This window comes from Sander lucioperca, chromosome 21 (genome assembly GCF_008315115.2).
Source record: "Sander lucioperca isolate FBNREF2018 chromosome 21, SLUC_FBN_1.2, whole genome shotgun sequence".
Classification (NCBI taxonomy): Eukaryota; Metazoa; Chordata; class Actinopteri; order Perciformes; family Percidae; genus Sander; species Sander lucioperca.
In genome coordinates, this window is record NC_050193.1 from 17,444,472 (window position 1) to 17,472,207 (window position 27,736).

Genomic DNA, 27,736 nt, shown 5'->3' on the forward strand with positions numbered 1-27,736 from the left:
GAATACCTGGGTAAGCCAATCAGAGGCAGAGTAAGGTGGGCCATCCCTGCGCCATCCAAGGAAAAGAAATATTACGTAGGGGAGTTCTGCTATAGCTATCTTTGTTCCCAGGGTCCTATGTTCCCCAGCTTAATATCCTCTCAACATGACACATTAACGAGCCCTGTCAAAGGTTTTTAATGTTTCCAGCAATGTTTGTTTGATGAAGTCCAATGTTGAAATCACCCACCTACAGCTTATAGTCTACTGATGTTATACTCCTTGAAACACTCAAATGTGCGAGCAAGATAGTTTTCTTTTTAATTTAGACATTGATATCGCCACAGTGGAGATTTCTACCATTCAAACTGCATTTGAAATGTGCGTCTCCCTGGAATTTGAACTTACCAATCTTTTACAATGTTGGTTTCAGCAATCATTCAAAGATCAACGATTCAAACCTTCATTCGTTTGCAATTTGAACTTACCTATCTTTTATTATGTTAGTTTATACCAAGAAGAACATAAGACTCCTGGGAATAAATCTAAGCTTTCCTGGATCATGAATCAAGCAAAGTAAAATAACTGGCCAAACCCAAACTTCATTATCAGTACTTCATACCTAAGCAGTTGAAAGGAAAGCTAATCACATTACAAAAGATCCCACTTGCATAACTCTTTCCAGTTACTACCATCAGCAATAAAGTCCCTCTAGCCAAGAAAAACACTTACTCCTTTATATACTATATACTTGTTTATTCCCACTGCCATAAACATCTTAAATAAGAAGTAATGACCCATACACCCACACTAACACTATGCCACTTTGCACACATATATTGTAATTTTTATCCCATGTAAATTAAAGAAATTTTAGTCTTCTTTTTTTTTTAACAATATTGTATGTTTACTGTCTGAGTTTGTTTTGCATTGTATGATTAATTGATTCAGCAGTCAAAAAAGGGGAAGCAAAAATCGCAGGGGAGGGAGGCGAGGAGGCCAAGGGCCGAGCGGTTGGGAGGGAGGGAGGATGTAAGGAGGGAGGAAAGGAAGAGGAGGGAAATCAGAGAGGAAAGAAGGCAGACATGGAGGAGAAGACGAGAGAGGAAACGGGAGTAATTGATCAGGTAATAGAATAGGTAACATGGCTTGGTCAGTTTATCTCTCACACACACAAACACACACACACACCCTTCCTCCATCCAATGTTTTTTTTTCTACTCTCATCTTCCCTCCCCTCTTTGAGGCTTCAGAAACAGATGCGTCAGGATCACACGTGTGTGAGGGAGCTTCTCACAGTGTTTGTGTGCTTGTGATTGTGTGTGTGTGTGTGTGTGTGTGTGGAGAGTTAGCAATGATATGATGTGTGTATTTATAGTTAATGAATTCAGCTGGCTACCCCTCTGACTTCCTCTGGCACACTCTCTCTGAGCAATACCCGTGTGTGTGTGTGTGCGTGCGTGTGTGTGTGTGTGTGTGTGGGTGTGTGTGGGTGTGGGTGTGTGTTCATGCACGTTATCGTGTGTATGGCTGCATGCACTCTTTGCTCGTGCATGAGTTTGTGATGTTTACACGTTCAACATTGCATGCACGTGTGGTTCCATTGCTGTGTTTATGTGTTGCAATGCATCCGTCACACGCTGTCGTCCGGTCTGACAGCATGCAGTTATTGACTGTTGCTTTCCCATAATGCAGCTGTCAATCAATGAAATTGTCCCACGGAGGCCCTCTGAATGACACAAATGGTCTGGGGTTCCATTACGTAGCAAGAGAGAGAGATATTATATAGGCAGTGTGGTCATCAATTCTAATCTATTTTAATCTAATGCAGTTCTAATCTCTAGTTAATTCATTCGGTAAGAAATGACTGCACTTTGGATCCTTAGCTAATGTCCAATGTCTTTAAAACATAAAAGATCTGGACAGACACACTTCCTCGGCTTAGAATTACGGTAAGAACCGCTAAAAATAACACTACCTTGCCGTCTTCGCCACCCGACTGAACACACTTTATTGGCTTAGAATTACTGCAACAATTGCTAAACACACTGCAAACTCACGGTCCTCTCTTACCGATGTACAGCCCCCCTCTCTTGGCTTAAAATAACTCACTGTTGTCGGCTACAGCCGCTGAACAGGCTACACGTTGTAAACAGCTGTGGCCCGCTTGCCTGGTCCTCTGGTAACGTTAGCAGTTAGCAGGGTTAGCATGGCGGCTACAAGGGACGGGCATTTTATGTCATTTCAACAATCGTGTACTCACATTGAATTATATAGAGGACCCAAGTTGGTTACTTGCAAAAACAATTGAGACACAGCCAGTAAAGTGATCCTGACTGGTCCTGGCTAACGCCGCCATGCTAACCCTACTAACGTTACCGGAGGACCAGGAAAGTGGGCCACAGCTGTTCGGTGAGTAGCCAAAAGAGGGGGGCTGTAAATTGGGAAGAGAGGACTGTGAGTTTGCAGTGTGTTTAGCAGTTGTTGCCATAATTCTAAGCCAATAAAGTGTGTTCAGTTGGGTGGAGAGGACTGCAAGGTAGTGTTATTTTTAGCGGTTCCTACCATAATTCTAATCCGAGGAAGTGTGTCTGTCTGTCGGGTAGAGAGGACAACGAGGTTGTTGTGTTTTTAGCGGTTCCTACCGTAATTCTAAGCCGAAAAAGTTTGTCTGTCAGTTGGCTACAGAACTCCGCGTGAGCACGGGCTTTTTATGACTGTCAACATAGCCAGCATCCAACGTTAGCTACTCCGCTGTGTGAAGTAATGTCTGGCTATGTGAGACGAGCGTCTAGCAACATTGTTGTGGATGCTGCGGTCTCAGCCTGGCAACATCCGTGAACTTCGAGTCTGGGGAGGAGGGGGCGGGGGAGACGACTCTCTCCAGTATTTTGAATTTGTACTGCAGTAACTATTTTAAACACTAGCATATGTCAGTATTACATATTGCACGTTTAACTTTATATTGTTATTTGGCAAGTAAGTTATGGTGCATCTCAGGTGATCCAAAAGTAATGTAACTAGTAGTGTAACTAGTTACTTTCAGCAGTGAGTAATGTAGTAAGTAAGACATTACTTTTTATAAAGTAACTAGTAATGTGTAATCTATTACTTTTTTGAGTAACTACCCCAACACTGGTCATGTAATACAGAGATCTTTAACACTAGCCCCTTTAGGGGTCCTCAGAGTTAATGCAGGGGGGGGCCGCCAAATTATTGTTTGATAATTATTTGAACGTTTTTTTTTTTTTTTTTAGCCATCCACAGATACAGTTAAGCTTAGGGATACACTGTGCCTTCCACATGTATGTTTAAAATTAAAACATGATGTTTAAATAATATATAAATATCCATCCATCCATATTCATCCATCTGGCCCAGTTTACTTTGCAACATTTTTTTTTAATACAATATATGTAGTAGGGGGTCCCTGCTCTGTTTCTCTTTCAGCTAAGGGGTCCTTGGCCTCAAAAACGTTGAAGACCCATGATGTAATACATCAACCTTCTGTGGATGTATCCTAGACATTTTTCATTTATAATGCATATAACGTTTTAAATACTATCCAAGCATACTATCAGTCACTGCTGTGTTTGATAAATGAGATCTACAGACCTGTGCACTGCAGTATTCCATTATAGATCATCTCATTACTCTACAGGAGGGACAAGTTTTCAACACTCCACAAATCAATGCACAATTATGAGAATAAGTTGTTGTTTTTTTAGCAGCATTTAACTGAAGTAATCCGTGACCGAAACCCAAATTAGAATCACTCATTTGTACCATGAATGCTGCTGTTTATCCCTGGTGTCTCACAGCTTTGCGTTGTGTTGTCCCAGCTATGATTATAACTGCACTGCCTTCTGTTTTAATGGCTTAGTGCTCCCTTTTGCTTTGCTTTGAATTACACAATTAGTGTGTTTACTACTCACTTCCTATATGGGTCGGCGGCGGGGCGAGCTAGTCTGTACTTACAGTAATTAATGAGTGAACTGTGGTAATGAACTGAAGCTATTTGACCGCATTGAGCTCAGCTGATCTGGGTGTACGGGCGTCAGCTGCATGTCTGAGCAGAGGAGTCTCCATGAAGTCTCCATGTTCAATGGGAGTCTCTGGAAGAAGCAGATGCTGTTTCACACAGTCTGGAAATAAGGATGTTACACTCACACTGTCACCGCTCTCATTACGGCGATGTGAATAATGTCTTTGTGTGTGTGTGTGTGTGTGTGTGCGCGCGCGCGCGCGTGTGTGTGTGTGTGTGTGTGTGTGTGTGTGTGTGTGTAAGGTTGCATGTGATTCTGAATCGTCGTGCTTTTGGTGCGTGAACAGCACATTTCTCCATGTATAGGAAGAGCCAGAAGATGCTTGTTGCCTAGCAACCACCTCTATGCAGCCCAGTACTACCTAGTTGTGTGTGTGTTCGGTGTGTGTGTGTGTGTGTGTGTGTGTGTGTGTGTGTGTAGGCAGGAAAACAGAGAACATAGCACGCCTGCAGCCTGAGGTGTTGCAGCACATCATGAAATCAGTATTTTCCCAGAGTTCTGCTGCGGCAGGCAACACTATAGTGAAGTCATTCAGTGTGTGTGTGTTGGGTGTGTGCTCTGTGCGGTGTGGTGTGTGCATCTGCAGGACATACTGTGCATGCATGTGTGTGTTTAGTGCAACTATTTAGGTGGAGCCGTTTACTTTAGAGTTGGTATTTTATAGTGGTATTGCATATAAAGCCTGTACACAACCACAGTGCACCCACCCTGGTGCTTTCACCTATGTTGCTGGATTAGATCTCTTTACAGGACTGTGTGCGCGTGTACAATTCCAAGCATAGCTCCACCCAGCTTCAATCTGACTAGAGCTCTAATTAGCCAGAAAACACCCGTGGTGATGTGGGTGTTAAGGCCTTTTAACGACAATATACTGCAGTTGTAGGCATCAATTCTGCACACAAAGAAATGCACTGAAGGGGGCGACCTCTAACTCAACCGGTAGAGCTTGCGCCCCATGTAGGTTAAGTCCTTGGCAGTGGTCTAGGTTCAGATTCAGCCCGCTGCCCTTTGCTGTGTGTCATTCCTGTCATTCTCCAGCTTCTCTATATTAAAAAGGGGAACAAATAGCCCTAAAAAAAAGTTTGCTTTCTCTCCAGTTTTTTGGAAGAAGGAGTTGAGTTTGGGGGAATGGGTGTGTTGGGGAGGCACAGGTGTCTTGATTTTATCTGAGTGGGGGCCCACAGTGTCAGGCACAGGGATAGTCTGATGTTATGCTGAATGAGTTCCAGAATTCAGATCAGACCCATCTGAGGCTACATTTGGTTTAAAAATGAAAATCTTTTTTGCTACGTTTCGGCTCGCATTCCCACTGCTCTGGCATTTCCGAGCCCCTAAACCGGAGACATTTGAAAACACTTCTCCCCCGTTTTGGTTTGGAATCTGCGGGGTTGTGTCACAGTCTCAACGGCCGCAAACGGAGACCTTTGGCATCACCGACACCGACGCCAATGTTTCGCCGCCTGTTTGGGTCATGACGTCTCATTCTCTGAGACTCATAGTTCTGATACATGCTGCCTCCTGCTTACCCCGGCACGCACATGCCCAGTATACGAGAATGTTCATGCGGTCTGGGGATGTTAGTTTAAATGGAGATTTGTTCTTTTACTGGAGCTTAAAACACGGACATCGCTTTTGGCTAAAAACTCTGCTTAAAAACCGAAATGTAGCAATGTAAATGTAGCCTAAAGCTAGCTCCACCTTCCACAATCTGTCAATAGGTATGGACTTTATGTTAAAGGACAATTCTGGCGCAAAATTAACCTAGGGGTTAATAACACATGGGTACTGAGTTGACCGTTCTCTGGGATATGTTTTCATGGTAATCAAATGTGACCAGTTTTATTGCAAACCGCTAATTAGCTTATAACGCTAGTCGTCGAAACCCTAACCCTAACCAGTCGAATGACGAAGGCCGTGCTTGACCTATGTTACTGGTTACTGGTTGCACGGCGTTTGTTCATTCGTTCGACTGGTCATGACTATTTTCCCAAGATGGCGCCTGCCTGTATACTGAACGGTACTGTCTTTCTAAACTATCTTTTTAATAAACTGTCTGTACACTTATAGAGTTCTCAATGCTTTGGTTTACATGTAGGGACCCTCATTAGGAAGTGTGGTGCTATTTTGAGCCTTGCTAGTGGTATAGAAATAGATTTCTTTTTACTTTAGCGTGCCCCGACGACTAGCGTCATAAGCTAATTAGCGGTTTGCGATAAAACTGGTCACATTCAATTAGCATGAAAACAAATCCCAGACCACAGTTGACTCTGTAATCATGTGTTATTAACCCCTAGGTTCATTTTGCGCCGGAATGGTCCTTTAACATTTGACACAGCTTTGACCACCGTAAAAAGTGGTGAGTTTCATGAAACACCTGTAAAGCACTGTAAAGTACTGGATATTCACTAATACCACTGTCACGTTAACACCACAGGATGTCTTATACTGCATTTAGATCACATTACATTGCAAGTGAAAAAACTGTCCAATATTCAAAAAATATCATGTTATAATTTCTACATCACACCACCCATCCCATGCCTTGGTGCTGAGCAGCATGGCCTGTTTCCATTTGAGCGTTAGGTACTCGGATGGAAACGGCAACAGATGTGGAACTAACACCGAAACTACCCCCCTAATTCCCACGGCTACGCCATTCTTGCACTTTGGCGGGACACCGAGTTCCAGTAGTGCTGCACATTTGATCCCCCAACCCACTTTTTAAGAACCTCTGCATGTTTTATGATCGTTAGCTCACATCTGTCATTGGAAATACAGTGGAACCTTTGACTGGCTTTAACACGTTGAAAAGGAGAAGAAGGTGTAGATATTATGTGAACAGTTTGTCACGGGTATGCTCTGTAATATCTGTGTTTTAATGTGTAAAACTCTAATTGTGAAGGATTACATTCAAATATGTGACTGTATGTCTGTCAGGATAAATAAAGAGCATGCAGAGCATGCATTCTTTTTGCAGCAGAAGGCTCCTGTCTTTCGTGTCATTATGTCGTACGCTCGTGATGACGTCATCACGTTAAGTGACGTCCGGTGCAAAACCCTGTGACACCATTTCTATTGCAGGTGAAAGTATCAAAACGCCTTTACACTCTGCTCGTAAAAATGAGCATCTCAAAAACAAAAAAAAAGATGTACGTAGTTCAAATCACTTATGGAGTGTTAAGAAAGGTTTTATTCATGTTTCTACATTTAGAAATCTTAGTTTATTTAGTAAAATGTGATGAAAACACGTGCGATTTTTGTAATTGTCTTTATTTATGACACACTTTCAATACTTGGTTTATTGACTTGTATAACTTTATTGACTTGTATTTTGCTTGGGTTGTACAGATTTCAGGGATATCAAGCATTTAAAGATATTACAAGAAATGAAATCACAATAAGCAAAAATACCAATGCTGGTGATGTAGATGTGACATGAGCAACCTGTCTGAAAGTTGGAAGTCTTCTGGTAGCTATGCCAAGAGAAATCTCAATCATTCCCAATCTTGCAGAGACGGAGAGCGTAGGTATATGTAAGGAGATAACATAGGCACAGGCTAATTATTGATCACTAAAATGCTAGTTAACATTAGTAATTAAACTTAAACAGCTATTGTAAGGTGAAACTGCCTGCGAGCTTCTCCTGTACTATACGGTAATTCCTCTACTATGCGACAGTAAGTTGCGTGGTTATGACCCAAAAAAGCCTATTTTTACAAAAACGTCTACTACGGAGCCATAACGTGAGGTACAAGGTAATGGAGCCTATTGTACATTGTCGTGTTTCTTTAGAAATAAACAATGGACAAATAAAGTCTTTAAACGCTTCAGATGTAAAGTTATTCGCTGTCAAAGTGGCGCCAAAATGAATGGCAGTCAATGGAATGCTAATGGCACCTGATGGCTTATTAGCATCAAAATGGCTCCATGGGAGGTACGCTTTGTGGAGGCTGGCTTACCCCCTTGCTCAGGATGCTCAGTCCAGGAAGTGTTCATGAGGAGGGAGGAAGCAGAGAGGGTCACTGAGGATCAAACAGCTCCTGCAGTTACCATGTCCACACACACACACACACACACACACACACACACACACACACACACACACACACACACACACACACACACACACACACACACACACACACACACACACACACACACACACACACACACACACAGGCACACACACACAGGCACAGGTACACACAGTTCATCTCTCCAGTAGTATTTATACGCAGATGAATTATTAATGCTAATTATTTATACTGAGACATCAGAGTGACTTACTTGTTCACAAATCACTGTAATGTGTGTATATTTGGTTTGGCTGTGAAGTGCCCTGTCACTGTGTGTGTACACATTCATGACGCAGCACTTTGTGTGAATGTGTGCAGGCTGATTTACCGTCTGTGTACATCTGGCAGGCAGTGGACAATGTTGGCAGAGCCTTTTATGATGTCAGAAAATGACGAGGGAAGTCACGAGTGCATCGAGTCCAAGCAAAACAAGTATTCAACGCGCACGCACACACACACACACACACACACACACACACACACACACACACACACACACACACACACACACACACACACACAGGCATGAAGGAGAGAGATGGTCGAACCCTGCATAAACAGTAAGAACGGATAACCAAACAACTACCAACCAGTTAAAGTCAATACCAAAGAAATCAGTGGAAAATATAAAGATCAATGGGGTTTCACCAAACATATTGTACAGGCAGGCTACACACACTAACCACATGTTGACAGTGCATGCTCAAATTGGTTCATTTAGAGCTATTTAAAATAGGGATAGGCTGATTATCGATTATGTTTTTTGGCATTTTGCAGATTATCGGTATCAGCGTTTTATTTGCCTGATAGCCGATAAAGTTAATGAATTTAAAAAGTGCGTTACTTTGGCTCGCCTACAGCTCTGTGTCTGTCCCTCTGCTTCAGAGTCTGACTTAATGTTCCGCCCACAACACTCTCTGACTATCTTTTACTGGGTCTTATGTTGAAAGTTTCTAATTTATTAAATAATTGCTTAAAGCATTTAAACAAAGTTCTGTGTTGGAGTTTGTAACATTCCAAAATCTTAATTTTGACTTAAAGATGTTCATTTTCACTGTAAACGCATATTGGTTCCAAATATCGGTTATCGGTTTCAGTAACTACTAATAATCGGTATCGGTATGGGTCAATCCCTAATTTAAAACAACACAGCAACGCAACTGACCTTTATAATGCAGGATAAATACATGAAGACCTGCTACAGTGCCTGCCAATGTAATGTAGGTGTTCTGATTGGAGGAACAGAGAGGGAAAACGGTTGCATGAGAGAGAAAAGAAATGCTATGACCTTTTTCATTTGCGAACTAGAGGCAAGAATGGCACGAGAAGAAAGGAGGAAATAAAAGTAAGCGGTGGAGAGGTGAAGGAAATAGTCAGAGGAGGGAAAATGGGGACAGATCAATCAGGGCCAAGACATCAGGTCTACTTTCAGAGAGCACTCCAGACTCCAGTGCAGTATTTTCCATCCTCACTGCCAGGGAAAGAGAGGGAGAAAGGAAGGGAAAAGACATTTGGAGAGACAGGAGAAAGACATTAAGAGCTAAGGCTATACGCTCACGGGGCTAAGGAATCTTCCTTTTCTGTCCTTTCATTTTATTTCCTTCCATTTCCACTCTTTAAAGTAAATGTATACCATGTGATGGAACCAAATAAACTCCCTTGGTTAAAAATCAGTGTGTACCACAGACTCAGTCTTCCCCAGGATAGATATTATGTAACAGCACAGCATATTAAGAAAAGCAGTGACACTGTTCTCTTTTCCTCTCCCATGAGGATAAAATCAGCCCATTTTCGCCAGGGGTAAGAAAACAGAGAATCAGCAGACTGAAAATAATCCCTCTGTAAAAACATCTCCCCTTTTACCTTCACTGCCTCTATCTCATATTTGGAATATGGATATATTTAACCTTTTCTAACATGCATGCTTGCTCACACATAGACGCTACAATTTAAAACTCAACATGTCTTTCAGCTCTCCCTGACCTTTGACCTTTACTAAGACATCTTAAAGGTGCAGTAGGTAAGACTTATAAAAACTAACTTTCTGTCATATTTGCTGAAACTGACCCTATGTTCCAGTAGAACTACATGAAGCAGGTATTTTAAAAAAAATCCAGCTCCTCTGGCACCACCTACAGCCTGTAGTGCGATTTGCAAAAGTCCACAGCTCCCTGTTCAGATGCACCAATCAGGGCCAGGGGGGGTGTCTAACTGTGTGTCAATCACTGCTCATGCACACGCATTCATTCTCCATTGTGGGGGGAGGGGCTTAGGAGACTGTTTTGGGCTTAAGCAGAAAGGGGGGGAGGGACTGAGAAGTTGTCGATGTTCCAATTTTTTGGCTAAGTCCTGGATCTTCAAAATCCTACCTACAGCACCTTTAACAGGGAGCGATCGATACCCAATCAGGGCGGACTGGGGGGGTGTTAACTAGGCATGGGCAGGTATGAGTTTCTGACGGTATGATAACCTTCAGCAAAAATATCACGGTTTCATGGTATTACGGTATTGCAATTACAGCTATGAATGTAATATTTTTGAAATGTCTGGGTAAAAAATTACTTTTTTTTTATTGAATACAATGTATTTTATTTTGAAACACACTGGCAGGGGGAGGGATTTCTAAACTGCACTTTCTGTCCTTGACGACTCAAACAGCTCATACTTTAGGAACGGTATGACAGAAAATGTTGAGTGGTTTTGAAAGTGACTTTTTCAAACCGCGGTATACCTTGACACCGGGAACCGGCCCATGCCTAGTGTTAACTCAACACATTAAAATGTCACTCTTGTAAAGAGCCTTTGTGAAACAGGAACTGTTCCAGAAGTAAGAAAACCTCATTTGAAAATCCCAGACATCTGTAATAATGCAAATAACTAAACATCCAGCCAGGAACATAAGCTTACTCAACAGGATGTCATGCAGTTTGTTTAATTTGTCTAGACAAGGATGACCATTTTTAGCCACGCTGGCAGCCTGGCTCTTGGGATGGCAATGGTCTGTTGGTTGGTCATTCATGTTGCCCTCAGGATGAACTGTAATAACTAAATAAAGAACCTTGGACCTGTAGACTTTTGTTTAAAGGAGACATATCATGCTCATTTCGCAGGTTCAAACTCGTATTTTGGGGTTCTACTAGAACATGTTTACATGACTTTAAGTTTAAAAGTCAACAAGCATTTAAAAAACACAAGACTGGGTTGTCTTATTTCACAGTTTGTACAGGTTGGCAGGCACTCCAGATACCCACATGTATGTGCACAAGCACTCAACAAGTGCGTTTTCCATGATATTTCTCCTTTAAATAACAACATTGTTGTTGTTTTTTGATCTTCCTGTTTTTAGTGGCCTTTAGCAACTAAATCAGACAGGCTGTAATAACAGCAGGACCAAAGTGCATTCGGGCTTTTTTCCAGACAGAGTCGATTTCAGCAAGGGTTTGGAAAATGAAGTTAGAAGAGAGTATTGGTGGATGAGGAAGAAACAAAGTTATGATGACAATTACACACACTGCTGGGCTGGTAAAGTCTGGCTTTTTATATGCTAAGAAATAAATGTTGTCTCACCATGTCGCAAAGCTTTCAACGTCTAAGTGCAAAAGATGCTGTAGGTAGTAGAGTAAACCTTAGGAGCACATTTTTAAGAAAGACCAGTAAAGAAATGCTGAATGAGATATTGCATTGAGTTTCAGGCAGCTAGCCCAGAGAAGCTCTCTGGACTTTGACTCTCTATAGTAGTTTGAAAAAAAGAAAAATATCTCAACCCGAGGTCCATTCTCTAGCTTTTTCCGGAACTTTCACCACATTTCAACGTCAACACCCGAGCAAAGCCCATCCTCTGGGGAAGACAGTGAGATGTGGTTGAAAGCTCCAGAAGTAGGCTAGTAAATAGACCTTGTTCAAATCGACCATGATGCTTTATACATTCCTTACCCTTATTTAACTTGTACATTAAACTTGTGGATATATTTGCTGCTCATTGTGTGAAATTATCGAAAATGCACATGATTTCTTCATAGTCTCATGTCTTTCTTGTGCATATGTTTATATTCCATGGTATTCAAAACATTTCATATTGAACGTATTGCATGTTTCAACATACTGTGTCAGTTGCTGTTGTTATTTTATTCCATCCTGAAGCCACAATCCATCATTTGCTGTATTTGATCTAGCTCAGTCTTAAACCTCTGCTTTCAGTCTGTATATATTTTTTGCTATTTATTTTATCACCGAAGGCAGTATGCCAACATCCTGACTTGCAAACACAGAGAAAAACCTTTCAAAATCCCCCAGGGTTCAACCATTTTAATTGACTTTATGAGAACACATTTTTATTTCTACATTTTTGAAAGATTGCTCGCCTCCAGCATTTTCAGAGAAGCTTTGCTTCTGTGGGAAAGTTTGTTTTCAGAGTTCCACAAAACAGTTTGAAGCCAAAATTAATATTGACATGTATGGATGTCAACTGGTGAAGCTTTTTGTATCGTACTGTATTTTATCATATTCATATATTCCAATTTACGCTGCAGATACTGTCCCCGCTGCAGGCAGGTCTAGGCTGGTAGAAGACTGGAAATACATATGTGTGCTGTCAGATGCTTTGACAGTGACTCCAATAGGCTTGCAGTCAGTGCCGTGTTCAACATTACAGCAGCTGTGTATGAAGTAGAAAGGGGAGAGACAGATGATTTATATGTGTTTCTGAACGTGTGTGTACTCTTTATCAGTGCATTTACGTGTGTGTGTGTGTGTGTGTGGCTGCAGCTATGTGTGTTAAGTGTTGGAGTGTGTTTTTCAGCTGGCTGGCTTCATCATAACCATGGTTTCACTGTTTGTTATGACTGTGTGCTACTATGTTGCCGTCCAGCATCTCCGAGCAACACACACAAACACACACACACACACACACACACACACACACACACACACACACATATATACACAGAGGCATGGACACATATACACAGAGGCATGGACACATGCAATAGCAAAACTGCTAAGTGTGTGTGTGTGTGTGTTTGTGTGTGTGTGTGTGTGTGTGTTGAGTGATCAACATATAAACAGGACTATTTGTTGGTTTGAACAAATGAACGGCTGCTCATACAGCGTAACTGTAATATTGCATGTTGCAGCATATAAATGTAAGTGCCCTTACTCACCATCCTACTTATGTAGTCGCTGTCTGAAAGAAACATTACATTATTAATAATGAATGACCAATCGTGTGCTACTTATTACTGTGAGTTTAGACTCCAGTAAACCGTTTCTTTATTTCCATGTTTTCTACACGGATCATCAACTGGTGAGGATGCTGACTTTTTGCCTGGACATGTAGCTTTAGCCTCAGTCTGTTAGCATGATATAATGTATGTAGCCATCAAGTGCATATTTAAGACCCTTTTACATGGCTCTCATTTTGAAATGAAAAAAAAAAAAAATCAGCTGGAAACATTAAAAAGTCAGCAGGAAGCAGTGTTTTCAACCAACTAATAGAGCTAATGTTAGCTTAAATAGCTTGCTAGCTAGAGTTGACATCTCTCAGCAACAGTTGTCATTGCATCCGCAGCTAAAAATGACAAGCCTGCTTTTGTCTACATCTGTCTACAATCAAGGACCCAGTGTTGAATTTTAATGGTAAATCTGTTATATTGTAAACCGCATATATTATTGTATGTCTTGTGCGAGAACGGAAAGCGTGTAGGTTTAGCAACAGTTAGCTTTGCAAACGGTCAATTCATCAAATTCAGGGACAGTTACTCAAAGGTTGTTGAAAATGCATTTTGGGAAATGGAGGAAATCACTAAATGACACAGATGAGGCAGCTTGAGTCAAAATGCATCCACCGAAAAGTAAAGAGAAAATATGCACAGTGAAAAGTTTTTCGCACATAGGTCTATCTTGAAGACACTGTCAGATTAAACTGGGGGGTGTTTTGTCCTGTTCTGTCAAGTGTGTCTTTTTTCCTGTCACATTACAGAGCAACATATGACCAACGGTCAGGTCTCATGGTCTCATGACGTTATGGAGTCAAACGGTCATGATTATTGGCCGCGGGACAGATGTGGAATCCTGTGGAGAAAGACTAGTGTGTGCGTGTGTTTGTTCTTTTTTTGGAAAGAAGCCAGTCATTGTATGGAGCTTAGCGGTGATACACAAAATCTTTAAATTTGTTTCGTCCTCGTCTCTCATTTGTTTTGTTTCATGGCCGTTTCTCTGACCTCTTTGAACTTTTCTTCCTGTTGACAGCAACCACACCATGCCTTTGTATTACAGTAATACATGCTGTTACACCTCTCTCACAGCTAGCACACACATGGAGGATGTACTGTAGAGAGCGCCTATAAAAGTTCAGTGTGTGTGTGTGTGTGTGTGTGTGTGTGTGTGTGTGTGTGTGAGTGTGAATGTGAGAGAGAGAGAGAGAGAGAGAGAGAGTATATCCCTGCATTTAGCAGCCAGAAATAGCCTGTTAGGAAATCATTGTTCCTGGGAGCTGTCTCCTCTACAATAGAGGGACTGTCCTGTTTCCTGCACCCTAGAGGGTGTGTGTGTGTGTGTGTGTGTGTGTGTGTGTGGAAAGAGTGAAAGAAAGAGTACAGACTTGTCTTGGCTGTGCCTCCGTTCTGGATCATCAGCTGACGTTAGACATAAAAACAAAGGGCAAAGTATGGAAAAATAATGTGGGTGAAAGTAAAAGAAGGTTGTGCTCTGACTTCTTTTTGTAAATAAGTTACTCTAGAAGCTGTATAGGGGCTAATAAGCATGAGTCATTAGTTTTTGTCTGATCAGCAGTGTCAGATCCACCCTGCCGTTAGTTTCCTCACCTGTGATATTGCTCTGGCAGCGAGCCGGTCACCAGCACGCCTGCTGAGCTGTGATGGATCATCAGATCATCATCAGTGACATCATCACTGTGAGGCCGAAAGCAAACTGATCCCTACCCCCCTACACTCACACATTGGCTCTTTTGGCTGCGACGAGTCAAACCATGCCGTGCTGATTAGCATTTCCATCACCAGTTTAAATGTGCTCAGTCACGCCTGAGACGGACCATCTCCAGAGTCGAGCCATAGTGCCCTTAGTCTATATCGACCACGTTTCATTTTCGGAAATTCCGCTGGATGTCCCTCATTTCGGCCGGATGATTGTTATTAGGGGTGCACAATTCAGAAATTTCGATATTGATTTTTAGGCTCAATATTCGATTCAAAATCGATTTTCGATTCAAAAACGATTCTCAATTAAAAAAACAATTCACAGTATGTAAATGTAGTTACTTTTCCCACGTGATTGCAGTAGACATACAATTTAAATGAAAAGAAACACAACAAATTAAATGTAGTTTGATATTACTTTATATGTCTTCATACAAAAATAAAAACTTTTGCAACTAAAAACTGCAAAGTGCCAAGTTTTGGCCAGCTTTCAAATACTTTTAATTCAAGTATAAAATAAAACTGTTAAATAAAAAGAGCTTTTCGTTCAGAGTTCGGCGGGAGTTTAGCGCATTGAAAGAGTGCGTTGGTTGACTGGCATGTTAGATACTTTAGGTTGCTGTTCATCCACATCTTTAATGTTAATCTCTGCGGGATGGCGTACCATGTGAGTTTCCAAAATACTTAACTTTCGCTTTGCAAAGCCTGCATGTAGCATGATTCCTATCAAGTTCCGTCTTCCCCTCTTATAAAAGCCGAAATGTACCCAAACTCTCGCCTTCAATGAGGATGGAGCAGGTTGAATAATTATTTTTGTGAGGTTTGCCATTGTTTGCGCCAACTAAACTACTTCTGCTGCACTCATTCTTCTTTTGATGATAACAAGAGTGCCCAGGCGTCAGTGTGAATTCGATGCAGTGCCATCTATGGGAATGGCGAGCTAAACTCATTTCAGGACAATAGTATACACGCCATTACAAAAAATCGATTGTTGGAATTCTAAGAATCGATTTTGAATCGGTATTGGATTTATGAGGACTAACCCCCTAACTGTCACTTTCTCCTTTTCCTAAACCAACTGTCCCGTTCTTGTCCCGTTATTCTTTTCCTAAACTCAACTGTCCTGTTCTTGTCCCACGTGTCACGGAAACGTACCTTTTATAAGCCCACCCACGATGATATTACTATTTTGTCCCACCCCTACTCAGAAGGCCGCAACATTAGGCCAAAGTGATGCACTGAAGTAACTAAACTGTTGTGTGCAACACTTTCACTTTAACTTACATAGTTTTTTAGCACTTTGTGTGATAACTTTAATGACATATTGCTAATTCTGTCTGCTATTTTGCTAATTTTGCACGCTATGTCATTTAAAAAATGGTTACACATATACAGTAAGCGAGTTGCACATTTTGTATGTTTTCATGATATGTACATGGGTAGGTTCTGATTGAATGATGTGAATTCTGCATTCACACATACCTCACTCCACGCATAACCACACACAGTAGCAGGCATGCTCTGAATAATGTAAATATTCATAATAAGAGACAGATGTTATCACCGTGGGGGCCTGAACTCCAGGAAATGGCATTCTTTCCTAGGTGAGGAAATATGAAATCAGTATGACTCATAATAAATTAGTGTTTTATTCTGGGGGAAATAAATAAGGGAGAAGTGAAAAATGCTGTGGTTTTTTTCCGGCTTCAAGATTGCATTAAAAAATACTCGTCCCATATAGCACAATGAGGCTGTAAACACAAACATTAAATATAACATACACTTATATTGCTGTGTTGTACTATCACTTACATGCTGCAAAAATCAATTCATGTTCCACTTTATTTGTGTTTCAGAGCTCCTCGGTTCTGCAAAGAAAGTGAATGTCAACTTCCAGGATACAGATGGGTGAGTTATCTCCCTTACTCCTCCCTCCATGGACATCTCATCTGTCTCTCCGCTCATTTTCTCCCCCCTTACTCTCTCCATTTATTCTGCCATTCCCACTCACTCCCCTCCTCCTTTCCGCCCCTTTTTCAAAGAACACATTTTTTATTGTTTTTTGCAACAAACAATTACAATCACAACAACCCCCCCTCCCCCTTATGACAGCATATACATCAAAAATATATATATAATAAATATTTTGTAACATATAAACATAAACATATTGACCAGGAATAGATTAAAAGCAGACAAATATTTACTGATTAATAATTGAAATAATAATATAATGGAGCACACAAATTGAAGAAAAGAAATAAACCAAACAAACCAATTGCACAACTGAAATATAGCAATTGTCATAGTATCATCGTCTACAGCACACTTTCACATCAAATTATATATTTATTCATTTTCACTTATCACCCTCCCATTGCCACCTCAAGGTTACCATTGTTAACAAATGTCAAGAATGTCTGCCCCTTTTTAACATCCATCCTCTCCCACTCTTCCCCATGGTCCCATTCATATAAACGCTGTGATACCGTGACAGTGTTAGTTGTGCTTCTGTAGTATTCAAAGCGGAAGGATTAGCCCAGATACCACTCAGCTAAAGTTCTGACTAGAATGACGTGTTTATGTGTGTGTGACAAAGAGAGAGAATTAAGTAGAGAGTATTGTTCGTGACTTACTGCTTCAAACAGACAAAACATCAAATGGAGAACTGTAGCCCACATCCTGGGTTTGTTGTGTGTGTGTGTGTGTGTGTGTGTGTGTGTGTGTGTGTGTGTGTGTGACAGAGAGCATTTAGAGAGACAGACAGAGCTATTCTCTCCCCTTAAGGTTTGAGACCCTGCACACAAACTTGCCCACTAATTGCAGACAGAATGGGGAGCAGAAACACAACAGGTTCACAATGTCAAATCAGTTCTAAGGATATATAGTCTGCTGCTGATGAAGAACAGCTATTACAATACGCGTGACAAATAAAAGGTGTTTCACAAAATCTTTTTTTATAAATAATCAATCAACCAATAGTCATCAGTAATGTGGTAAACAGTTTTAAGTGAAATTATGGAGAGAAAAAAAAATTCCAGCTATATACGTACTGACTATGTTGCACAAAAAATAACAGTGTGCAAATCTAACATGACAATTTAAAGGGGTCCCTTAAAACTTAAAACTGTGAATTTGTGAACATGATCAAGGAGCATTACACCAAGATGTCACTTTCACAATAAAAAACACATCTGCAATTCTTCAAATGATATTCCCTCAAAATGTTTCGCAACGGATTTTCTGAGAAAATTGAATTGGGGAACAGCATGCAGCAAAGTGCTGCAGGTCGGAATCGAACCTGCTGCCGCTGCTGTAAGGAGCGCACGCTCCACCAGGCGAGCAACCCAGGCGCCCCTCCGTCCTCATATCTTAACCAAAGAAAGTAACGGTCGCAGTTTGAAATCAGTACATCTGTTAGGTTACTTAACTTCTGGTTATGCATGTGACACAGAACCTGACGCAATTTGACGCAATTTGACGCAATTTGACGCAATTTGACTTTGTTCCGTTCGCTACGTGAAGTTGAAAAAAAAGAATCACTGTATACTTTTATTTTCAAACAGAACACGAACCTCGGTCTCCTTGATTGAAGTCCTGTATTTGTTTGACCTATCCACCACCCCAACCTGCCTCATTATCTTGAATTTGGCACTCTTATACATCATCATGTTACATGCGGCTTGGCCGCTAGAGGGCGAAGTCACTATAAATGTAAATGTGAGTCGTAATTGCTGCTTGAACAAGCGATTTAAGGGGGCGTTTCTTCGGAGGAGGACAGTCTCTTGCTGCTGAGATGTTTCAGTGGCACCACAACTCCGTTGCACCTCTCAGCCCTTTTTTTCAACCAAATAGTTCCAAGAACTCTGGAACCGGAGAAACCAAAGTCTGGAACTAAACGAAAAGCATTCCTTAGGAGCATTCCTGTTTGCGTTTAAACCGCTTCTGATGAGCCATGCAAACTAGACCGACAGTGGATTAAAAAACCATGCAGTTTTGAAACAGTTTATATACTGTACATGAAGAGACAATGGCACAGAGTCATCATGTTATTCTTTGTAGTCACGGCTACATAACTCTGATGTTTGAGTTTGATTTAATAAGTAAATGAAAAAGAGACATGTGTTTGATGGTTATTTATTTCTATCATCAAAGTTTAATTTCCCCACTGCTCTTGACCTGTTTGCACCCTGTAATGTCCACCCCTCGCCCATATTGCTAATAGTCGCATCCCAGTGCGTCCTTATTTTGTGAACAAGGCGGTACACAAGTTGTAGTTGATGTGGTCTCTGTGGTTAACCAATCAGTGATGTTCAACAAACTTCCTACAAATAAATAAATAAAATTAAATGAAGGAAAATTCCTTCACCCACTTTAAAGATTTTGGTTAGAATTTGACATAAACAAAAAAAATATGAGTATGCATCATTGCAGCTCTTCCATGTGCTGGTGTTGGCCCCCTTACCTTTTCCATCCTTTTGGCATTTCCAGTATCTGTTCATCCATGATAAATGCCTGTCTGCACAGTGCAGCAGGAAACAACACACGGTAGAAATGCTAATTGCTACAACCGTGAGTCACGACAGCTTCAGCTCTTGTAAGAGTCATCAAATCGAGCCCAAAGACTGCAAACTGTGCTAAATAAAGTGGTTTCTGTAAAGATCGAGATCAAAAGCCATCCTCTCAGCGCTGCTTTGCCACTCTGAGTGAAACTGAACAGTGTAATCAAATTAGTGTGTTTACTCTTATTACTCCCACAGTATTAAGTGCTCCTTATTGGCTCATGTCAACGTGGCTGTGTGTGAAGAAGTCATAAATAAGTGCATGGAACATGTTAAATTTTTGGTTTTATACTGAGCGCACATGGCTAATGAGTCTGCACAATTCATTTTAGATTTGTTTACTCTTCTTGGCATTTGCTCGGGAGACTCGAAATGAACTCACTTTGTTAAAAAAAAAAAAAAAAAGCTCTTAATTGGCATTTTTACCGCAGACTTTCCTCATCTGCTGTGTGTGTGTGTGTGTGTGTGTGTGTGTGTGTGTGTGTGTGTGTGTGTTTGTGTGTGTGCGTGCGCGCGCGCGTGTGGAAAAAGGAATTTCCTAAGTGGTGTCAATCAGCTGGTGTTTGCACGTCATAAACAAAACAGCGGGAATCCAACCAACGCTGGTCAGCGTTAATTTATGTTTTTAGGTCAGTTAGAAAACAGAGTAGCACCAAAGTGGAGACAGTGATGTATAGGAGAGAAATGAGCAGATAGAGGGTTTGTCACATATACATGTGAGGACATACAGTGCAGTGGTGTGTCTCACAAGAGACTGGAGACGTGACAACAACAGAGCACTTAGGAGTGTATGAAGGTCCCTCTTTAAAAACCCTGACAAGGAAATCCCCACTGAGACCTGAGAGTATATTACAAGAGAGCTCCACTGCAATTAAATATCTGCACTCTACGTGAGTGTGTTTGTGCAGGCGTAGAGGTTTACACAGACCCGGAAAATGTGCAAGAAGAAAAGGAAGACTAACTGATGTTGCACGTAGGCTCTACACAGCCTACGTAAGTGGCCTAAGGTGTAGTGAGGATTCCAGCTTGGTTTATGGTAGCAGGGCGGTATTGCACCCGGCGCAGCGCAAAGCCCGTCGCAAGTGTCTTTGCTGGTTTAAGACCGATGCAGTTTTCAATTTCCCGTCCAGCGCCTACATCGTTAGCAAATGCAAATGCGCCTGCACCCATCTCAAGAAACATATGGTGTTTTTTGAAAATTAAACTATGTAAACCTATTCTGGTACAAACTCTAAATACAATTATGATCCTGAAAATGAGCATAATATGAGCACTTTAACAGTGTTGGAGGCAGACAGTCATTTCAATGTCACGGTAATAATTAGAGTAAATCACTGTAATGTTTGGCGTTACGTCTGTGTTTATCATGGATGTGTTTACTACTGTTGCCAGGCAGACTGCTTTCCCTTACTTCCGCTGTCTTCTTTTCTTCTTCTTGCTTATTTACAGATTATTTTGTTTGTACGCCCCCTGATGTTTCGCATCACGATACAATATTAAATCGATTCTTTGGTTAACGATACGATATTTACTGATATCACAAAGTCTGCCGCCATACGATGTTGATTCGATTCAATACATTACAAGACACAAGGTGTTTTATTTATATTTACAAAAAGCAACTAAAATATGATTTGACATTTTCATTACTAAGCTCTTCCAGATATTCAAATGAAAAACAAACTACTCTTTTTAATGCAAAAGAATAAATATAAAGTGGGAATTTCAAAATAAAGGCGCATCTCAAAGATGATATGTATCAATATTTTCACTTTGTATCGATAATATAAAAGCTAAAAGGGAAGTAAGGTGACATTGAAACACACTTTTATGTATGCTAAGCGATTAAAGCTAAATATGATTATGAGATGCTCCAGAGGTGTGTGAGGACTTTCTCCTAAATTGTACCTGCAGAACCTCATTATACAGCTTAAAGCAGCCATATTATGCTCATTTTCAGGTTCATAATTGTATTTTAAGGTTGTACCAGAATAAGTTTACATGGTTTAATTTTCAAAAAACACCATATTTGTGTTGTACTGCAGTGCTCTCTCTCACTGCTGCAGATCCTCTTTTCAGCTGGTCTCTGTTTTAGCTACAGAGTGAGACCTCTTTTCTTCTTCTTCTTCTTCGGTACTATCTTTGATTGCACTGCACATGCCCAGTAGCTCAGATGTAGATCATGTCAGCTAGCTAGCTCCATAGACAGTAAAAGAAAGGCTGTTTCTACAACTTCGGTCAGTTACAAGGCAGGATTAGCTGGGAGACTTCTAAATGAGGGCGCACATGTAAGTAGTTCTTTTGTAGATTATGGTGAACTTGTGTGTGTTGTAGTAGTGCTTTGCTATTGAGAACGAGGTAGCATGCTAGCGTTAGCATGCTAGCGTTAGCCATAGCGTTAGCATGCTAACGCTACGAGCTAATGGTTGCGGTTAGCCTGCTCGTTTCGGCTTGTGACGTCACAAGCCGTGCCGATTTTGAACAGCTCACCCAGAGACTGAAGGCAGGACACATTCAGAAACCGTATCTCACTCTAAACAGCATGGATGGATTTTTTTCAAAGTTTGTATGTGTGTGGAAGCACCAGAGACACAAAATAACACCCCAAATCCCAGAAAAAGTGATTTTTTCATAATATGGGCACTTTAAATTGTTAAAACGGGTTACTTTTAGGAGTGCGTGGATTGGTTACATCATGCCTTGATAATAAACGTACAAAGAAGTTGAACCTGTAGCAGATTGAGGAGGACTTTACGGTGCATAAAGCTCACAAAATGCGCCTACAGGGCCCTTCGGCAAGCTGTTCCCAGTGAAAAGTGATCTCAGTCAGCCGCTCACTGGACCGGGAGGTCATTGACTCCTACCAGACGGGAAAGGAACCTGCCCATTTCCAGGGTGACCGGTGCGGCAAGAAGGCAGAGAGAAAAACGGTAACCTGTCGGCAACTTACCGGTGGCTGTGCAGCCTCTTTGTAAACTGACGACGGCATCGCGGTGGCTGGTCGGCGGCCTCTCTGGGAGCGGACAGTGGCCTCTGTCCGGTTTGTTCGGGGGCTGACTTGACCTGTCGGGAGCTAACTGCAACCTCCTTGGAAACTGCTGCAGTCTTACCAGGAAGTAACGACGAAAGCCTGACTGGGAGCTGGCGTAGCCAGGCGCTTGGATGTTCTAATCAAACTCCAATACAGCATAGTAATATAATTTCAATTATTTAAGGAGCTTATTATTGAGCTCAGGTGATATGTTTCTCTCTGGGTTAGCGATTGTATGTTTTGACAGAATTGTCCGAGTTATATCATCACTGTTTAAAATTATTTATTAGTCATATGTGTAATGTTGTATGGGGCTGTAATGTAGTGGTAATATCGCCGTAGCCGCGAGAAAAGAATTATGATAAATACGATTGTATATTTTCTAAGAGTAACTAACTGTTTTATACAGTAATGACTTTTTAGTCATTGCGGCTCCCGTAACAGCCCTCGTTAATCTCTCCCTCCATACAGCCGAAATTCCACCTGCTTGGAAAGAAGCGGTTGTGCTTCCTCTGTTTAAAGGCGGTGATCAGGCTGACCTAAACAATTACAGGCCAATGTCCATCTTGCCTTGAGTGTCTAAGATTCTGGAAAAACTTCGTCAACAAACAACTAACCAAACACCTTAATGTGAACGGTATAATCTCCGGGGCACAGTCTGGCTTTCGATCTGGATATGGTTGTGTTACAGCTACCACAAAGGTACTCAATGACATTACATCCACATTAGATACCAAACAACACTGCGCTGCTATATTCATTGACCTTGCCAAAGCTTTTTACTCTGTGGACCACAATACACTTATTCACAGATTTAGCAGCATTGGTGTCACTGATCACTCACTGGTTTGGTTTTCCAATTATCTCTCTCACCAGGTGCAACGTGTAAGATTTGAAAACCTTTTCTCCCATTCTCTCCCGGTCACCAGGGGTGTCCCCCAAGGCTCCATACTTGGCCCCACACTTTTCTCAATATACATTAATAACATTTAATATCCTCAGGCAGCTGGCAATTCACTCATTCACTTATATGCTGATGATACAATTCTTTATGCCATTGGTCCTTCCCCTGATACCTTTCAAGCTACTCTGCAAGATAGATAGATAGATAGATAGATAGATAGATATTTATTGATCCCAAAAATGGGAAATTACAGTGTTACAGCAGCAAAATATCAGTCACACAGCACAGAATATACATGAAATACTAGGATACAATATACATACATACAATATACATGAAATAATAATAAGATAGAATACAAGAACAGATATTTAAAATATATACAAGTTGGGAATACAAAATGTACAACTGCTTAACTAGTAATGATAAAGATATAGATAAACCTATTGTGCAAGTTGCACTTAGTGCAGATGTGATGTCTATGAGTCTTATCTAGCACCCAGTGATGAGGCGTTAAAAAGTTTTATTGCCTGTGGTAGGAATGATTTCTTGTAGCGGTCCGTGCGACAACGAAGCTGTCGTAGCCTCTTAGAGAAGGTGCTCCTCTGTTGGACCGGTGTGGGGTGGAGAGGGTGGTCGGGGTTATCCATGATAGATAACAGTTTGTTCAGTGACCTCCTCTCCACCACAGCTTCAAATGTCTCCTTTTTGCAGCCAATAACGGAGCCAGCCTTCCTGATCAGTTTGTTCAGTCTGTTTGTGTCGCTGGCTCCGATGCTGCTGCCCCAGCAGATGGCGGAGGAGAACAGAGCGCTGGCCACAACAGACTGGTAGAACATCTCCAACATTCTGCTGCACACGTTGAAGGATCTCAGATTCCTCAAGAAATAGTCTGCTATTAGAAGATAGCTTCTTCCAACTACAGCAGTCTTTTTCCCAACTCAAACTCACTTTCAATACCTCCAAAACTTAAGTCATGTGGTTTTATCGTAAGGGTACTACGCCTTCTCCCGCCATTACCACAACATTACCACCTGCAAGGGAGTTATCCTTGAACAAGTCACTGCATATAAATACTTGGGCATCTGGTTGGAAACTTCACTTTCTTTCGCTATCCACATATCAAAGCTGCAATCTAAGGTCAAGGCCAAACTTGGTTTCCTTGACAGAAACCGCTCCACTTTCACCACTTCTGCCAAACTTACTCTCATTCAAATGACAATTCTACCCATGCTATATTATGGTGACACTATATACAGGGTTGCTTGCAAGACCACTCTATCAAAACACTACACTCTTTACCATTCCGCTATCAGGTTTGCCACAAATGTCCCCTTCAATACACACCACTGCACCCTATATTCATCTGTCAACTGGCCCTCCCTTCACATTCGCCATAAGATTCACTGGTTCACTTTCATTTACAAGACCCTTCTTGGCCGATCACCTCCTTACTTAGGTCACCTGCTGCAGCCAAAGTCTGTCACATATAATACCCGGTCCTCACTTCATCTTCAATTAAGCATTCCCAAAACCAAATTCCGCCTCTGGTCTCGCATCTTTTCAATCTGCTGCCGCTCGCGACAGGAATGCTCTGCAAAAGATTCTCAAACTGGACAAACTAATTTCCATTTCATCCTTCGAAACCATCATATCATCCTTGTTCACGGACATATGCAGTTGCTTCTCTACATAATAATTTCCAGCTAAATATTTGAATGGTTTCTCCCTCTCTTACTCACCCATGTACCTGTGCACTTATCTCGTTATAAGTGTTTATTGTTTTCTGTGTAGTATTTCACATTGTATTTTATGTAATTTCTAAACTGTATGTATTTATTATCTAACCCTCCTTCCCTTTCCCTAAGGGGCTATGCCACTTATCAGGCCGCCATTGTAAATAAGAACCTGTTCTTAATGACTTGCCTGTAAAAATAAAGGTGAAATAAAATTTAAACATTTTTTAACAAGTGACAAATACAGTTTGTTGACAATATTTCCATAAGGTCTTAGAATAGATTTAGAATAGATTGTCACCTTGTTAAGTGAATGCTAAATGAACACTTGCCTGTATTAACACACCTCCAGGGCATTTTTACACTGATGTCAGAGCCAGAGATATCGTCTCCTAACAGAAAATACATAACTCCTTCTTAGATGATCTGGGATCCGTGGAATTGTGTGTGTGTGTGTGTGTGTGTGTGTGTGTGTGTGTGTGTGTGTGTGTGTGTGTGTGTGTGTGTGTGTGTGTGTGCGTGCGTGCGTGCGTGCGTGCATGCATGCGTGTGTGTGTGTTTTATCGCCAGATAAAACCTGGACACACAGACACACCAGCAGAGTGACAGGCACTGATTAGCAAAGAACAGAGACACAAGACAAGACAACATGATATATGAGCCAGGATTGTGTGGACGCATACTGCATGCACACAGGAGAGCACACAGCAGCAGAAGAGACAGAAGAGCAGTAGACATTGTCTTCTTTCCTTCCCTGTCCAGTGTGTAATTGTTGGAGCGGTGGGTCTCGGGAAGGCACAGGAGGCATAAAAGTCCCTCATTAGTGAAAATGGGTCAAGCTGTGTGTGTGTGTGTGTGTGTGTGTGTGTGTGTGTGTGTGTGTGTGCCTGTGTGTGTGTGTACGTGTGTGTGTGTGTACGTGTGTGTGCGTGCGTGCGACAGTCGAAGAAGACCAGTGTAAAGCTTGTTTAAGGGGGTGATTGTACAGCAATAAAACGGCATGAAAACATTCTGTGTGTGTGTGTGTGTGTGTGTGTGTGTGTGTGTGTGTGTGCGTGTGCTAAAAATTGATCAAGCTAGACATGCAGACTTCAAGAGGATCATGAGAGAGACAGAGATGAGTAACAGAGATAAACAAACAGAGGCAGCTGGTGAGAGGAATTGGAAAAAAGCAAGATAAGAAAGTTTGGTTTGTGATATGGAGATACATAAGATGTTGGTCCAGAGGCAGTGGTGCAGTGAGGATTTTGTAAGTTTGGGTTTACTGTGGCTTGACTTGCTTACACTTGACCTTAAACATCCCTCCCCCCGTCCCCCCAGCAGTGCTGCTCCCTCTGTAGCTGGTGGTGAGTGTCATTTTGTCATCATTGTGAGACACATATTTTTGATAATATGCTTTTGTGTTTTTGCATCATATTTGTGGTTGGGTATATGCACGGCTAGCTACTTGCAGTGGTGGAATGTAACTAAATACATTTACTCAAATACTGTACTTAAGTACAAATTTGAGGTAGTTGCACTTTATTTGAGTCTTTTCTTTTCATGCCACTTTCTACTTCTACTCCGCTACATTTCAGAGAGAAATATTGTACTTTTTACTCCACTACATTAATCTGACAGCTTTAGTTAGTTACTTTACACATTAAATTTTTGCTCACAAAACACATGTCGTTTATAAAATACAATGTTTTGTTAACTATTAAACTACCCAACAATATACAAGTCCAGCTGAAACGATTAGCCGATTAAACACAGAACTGTTTGGGTCGTTTCCAGTTTCTAAAATGTGAGAACTTTTCTGCATTGAGTACTTTTACTTAGTATATTTTCCTGATGATAATTACATACTTTTGCTTAAGTAACATTTTCAATGCAGGAGTTTTACTTAACAGAGTATGTTTACAGAGTGGTATTAGTACTTTTACTTAAGTACTGTTCATCAACGAAGTGTTTAATCGGCTAATCATTTCAGCTGGACTTGTAGGCCTGTATATTGTTGGGTAGTTTACTTTATAACAAAACATCATATTTTATAAACTACATGTGTTTGGTGTGCAACAATCTTAATTTGCTGTCAGATTAATATGTGGCTCGGAGGTAGAGTGTCCCCATAAGCACAACGTTGGCGGATCAATCCCAGGCTCCTCCGGCCACATGTCAAATCAACATGTCAAAGTGTCCCTGAGCAAGACACTGAACCCCAAGTTGCTCCCTGGATGCTGTATGTATAGCTGTCCACTTCTCCTAATACTTAGGATGGGTTAAATGCAGTAATAGAGTTCCACTACATTGTACTGTGTGTATGTAACGAGTTTGTACGTATTTTTTTTTTTTTTATTTATTTATTTATTTATTTTTTTAGTGAAGTAAAAAGGTACAACATTTCCATCTGCAATGTAGCGGATTAGAAGTAGAAAGTGGCATGAAAATAAAACACTCAAGTAAAGTACAAGTACCTCAAATTTGTTCT

At 41.2% G+C, this 27,736-nt stretch overlaps 1 protein-coding gene across 10 annotated transcripts in view; it reads left to right on the forward strand.

Moving 5' to 3' along the window:
• The window catches only part of caskin1 (CASK interacting protein 1), a 137,720-nt gene that overhangs the window by 51,484 nt on the left and 58,500 nt on the right, over nt 1–27,736 (forward strand). For all 10 annotated transcript variants that reach the window (XM_031318660.2, XM_031318661.2, XM_031318665.2 and 7 more), the window contains exon 2: nt 16,890–16,941. In XM_031318660.2, the coding sequence (XP_031174520.1) occupies nt 16,890–16,941 (52 nt within the window). The remainder of the gene's footprint in view (nt 1–16,889; nt 16,942–27,736) is intronic.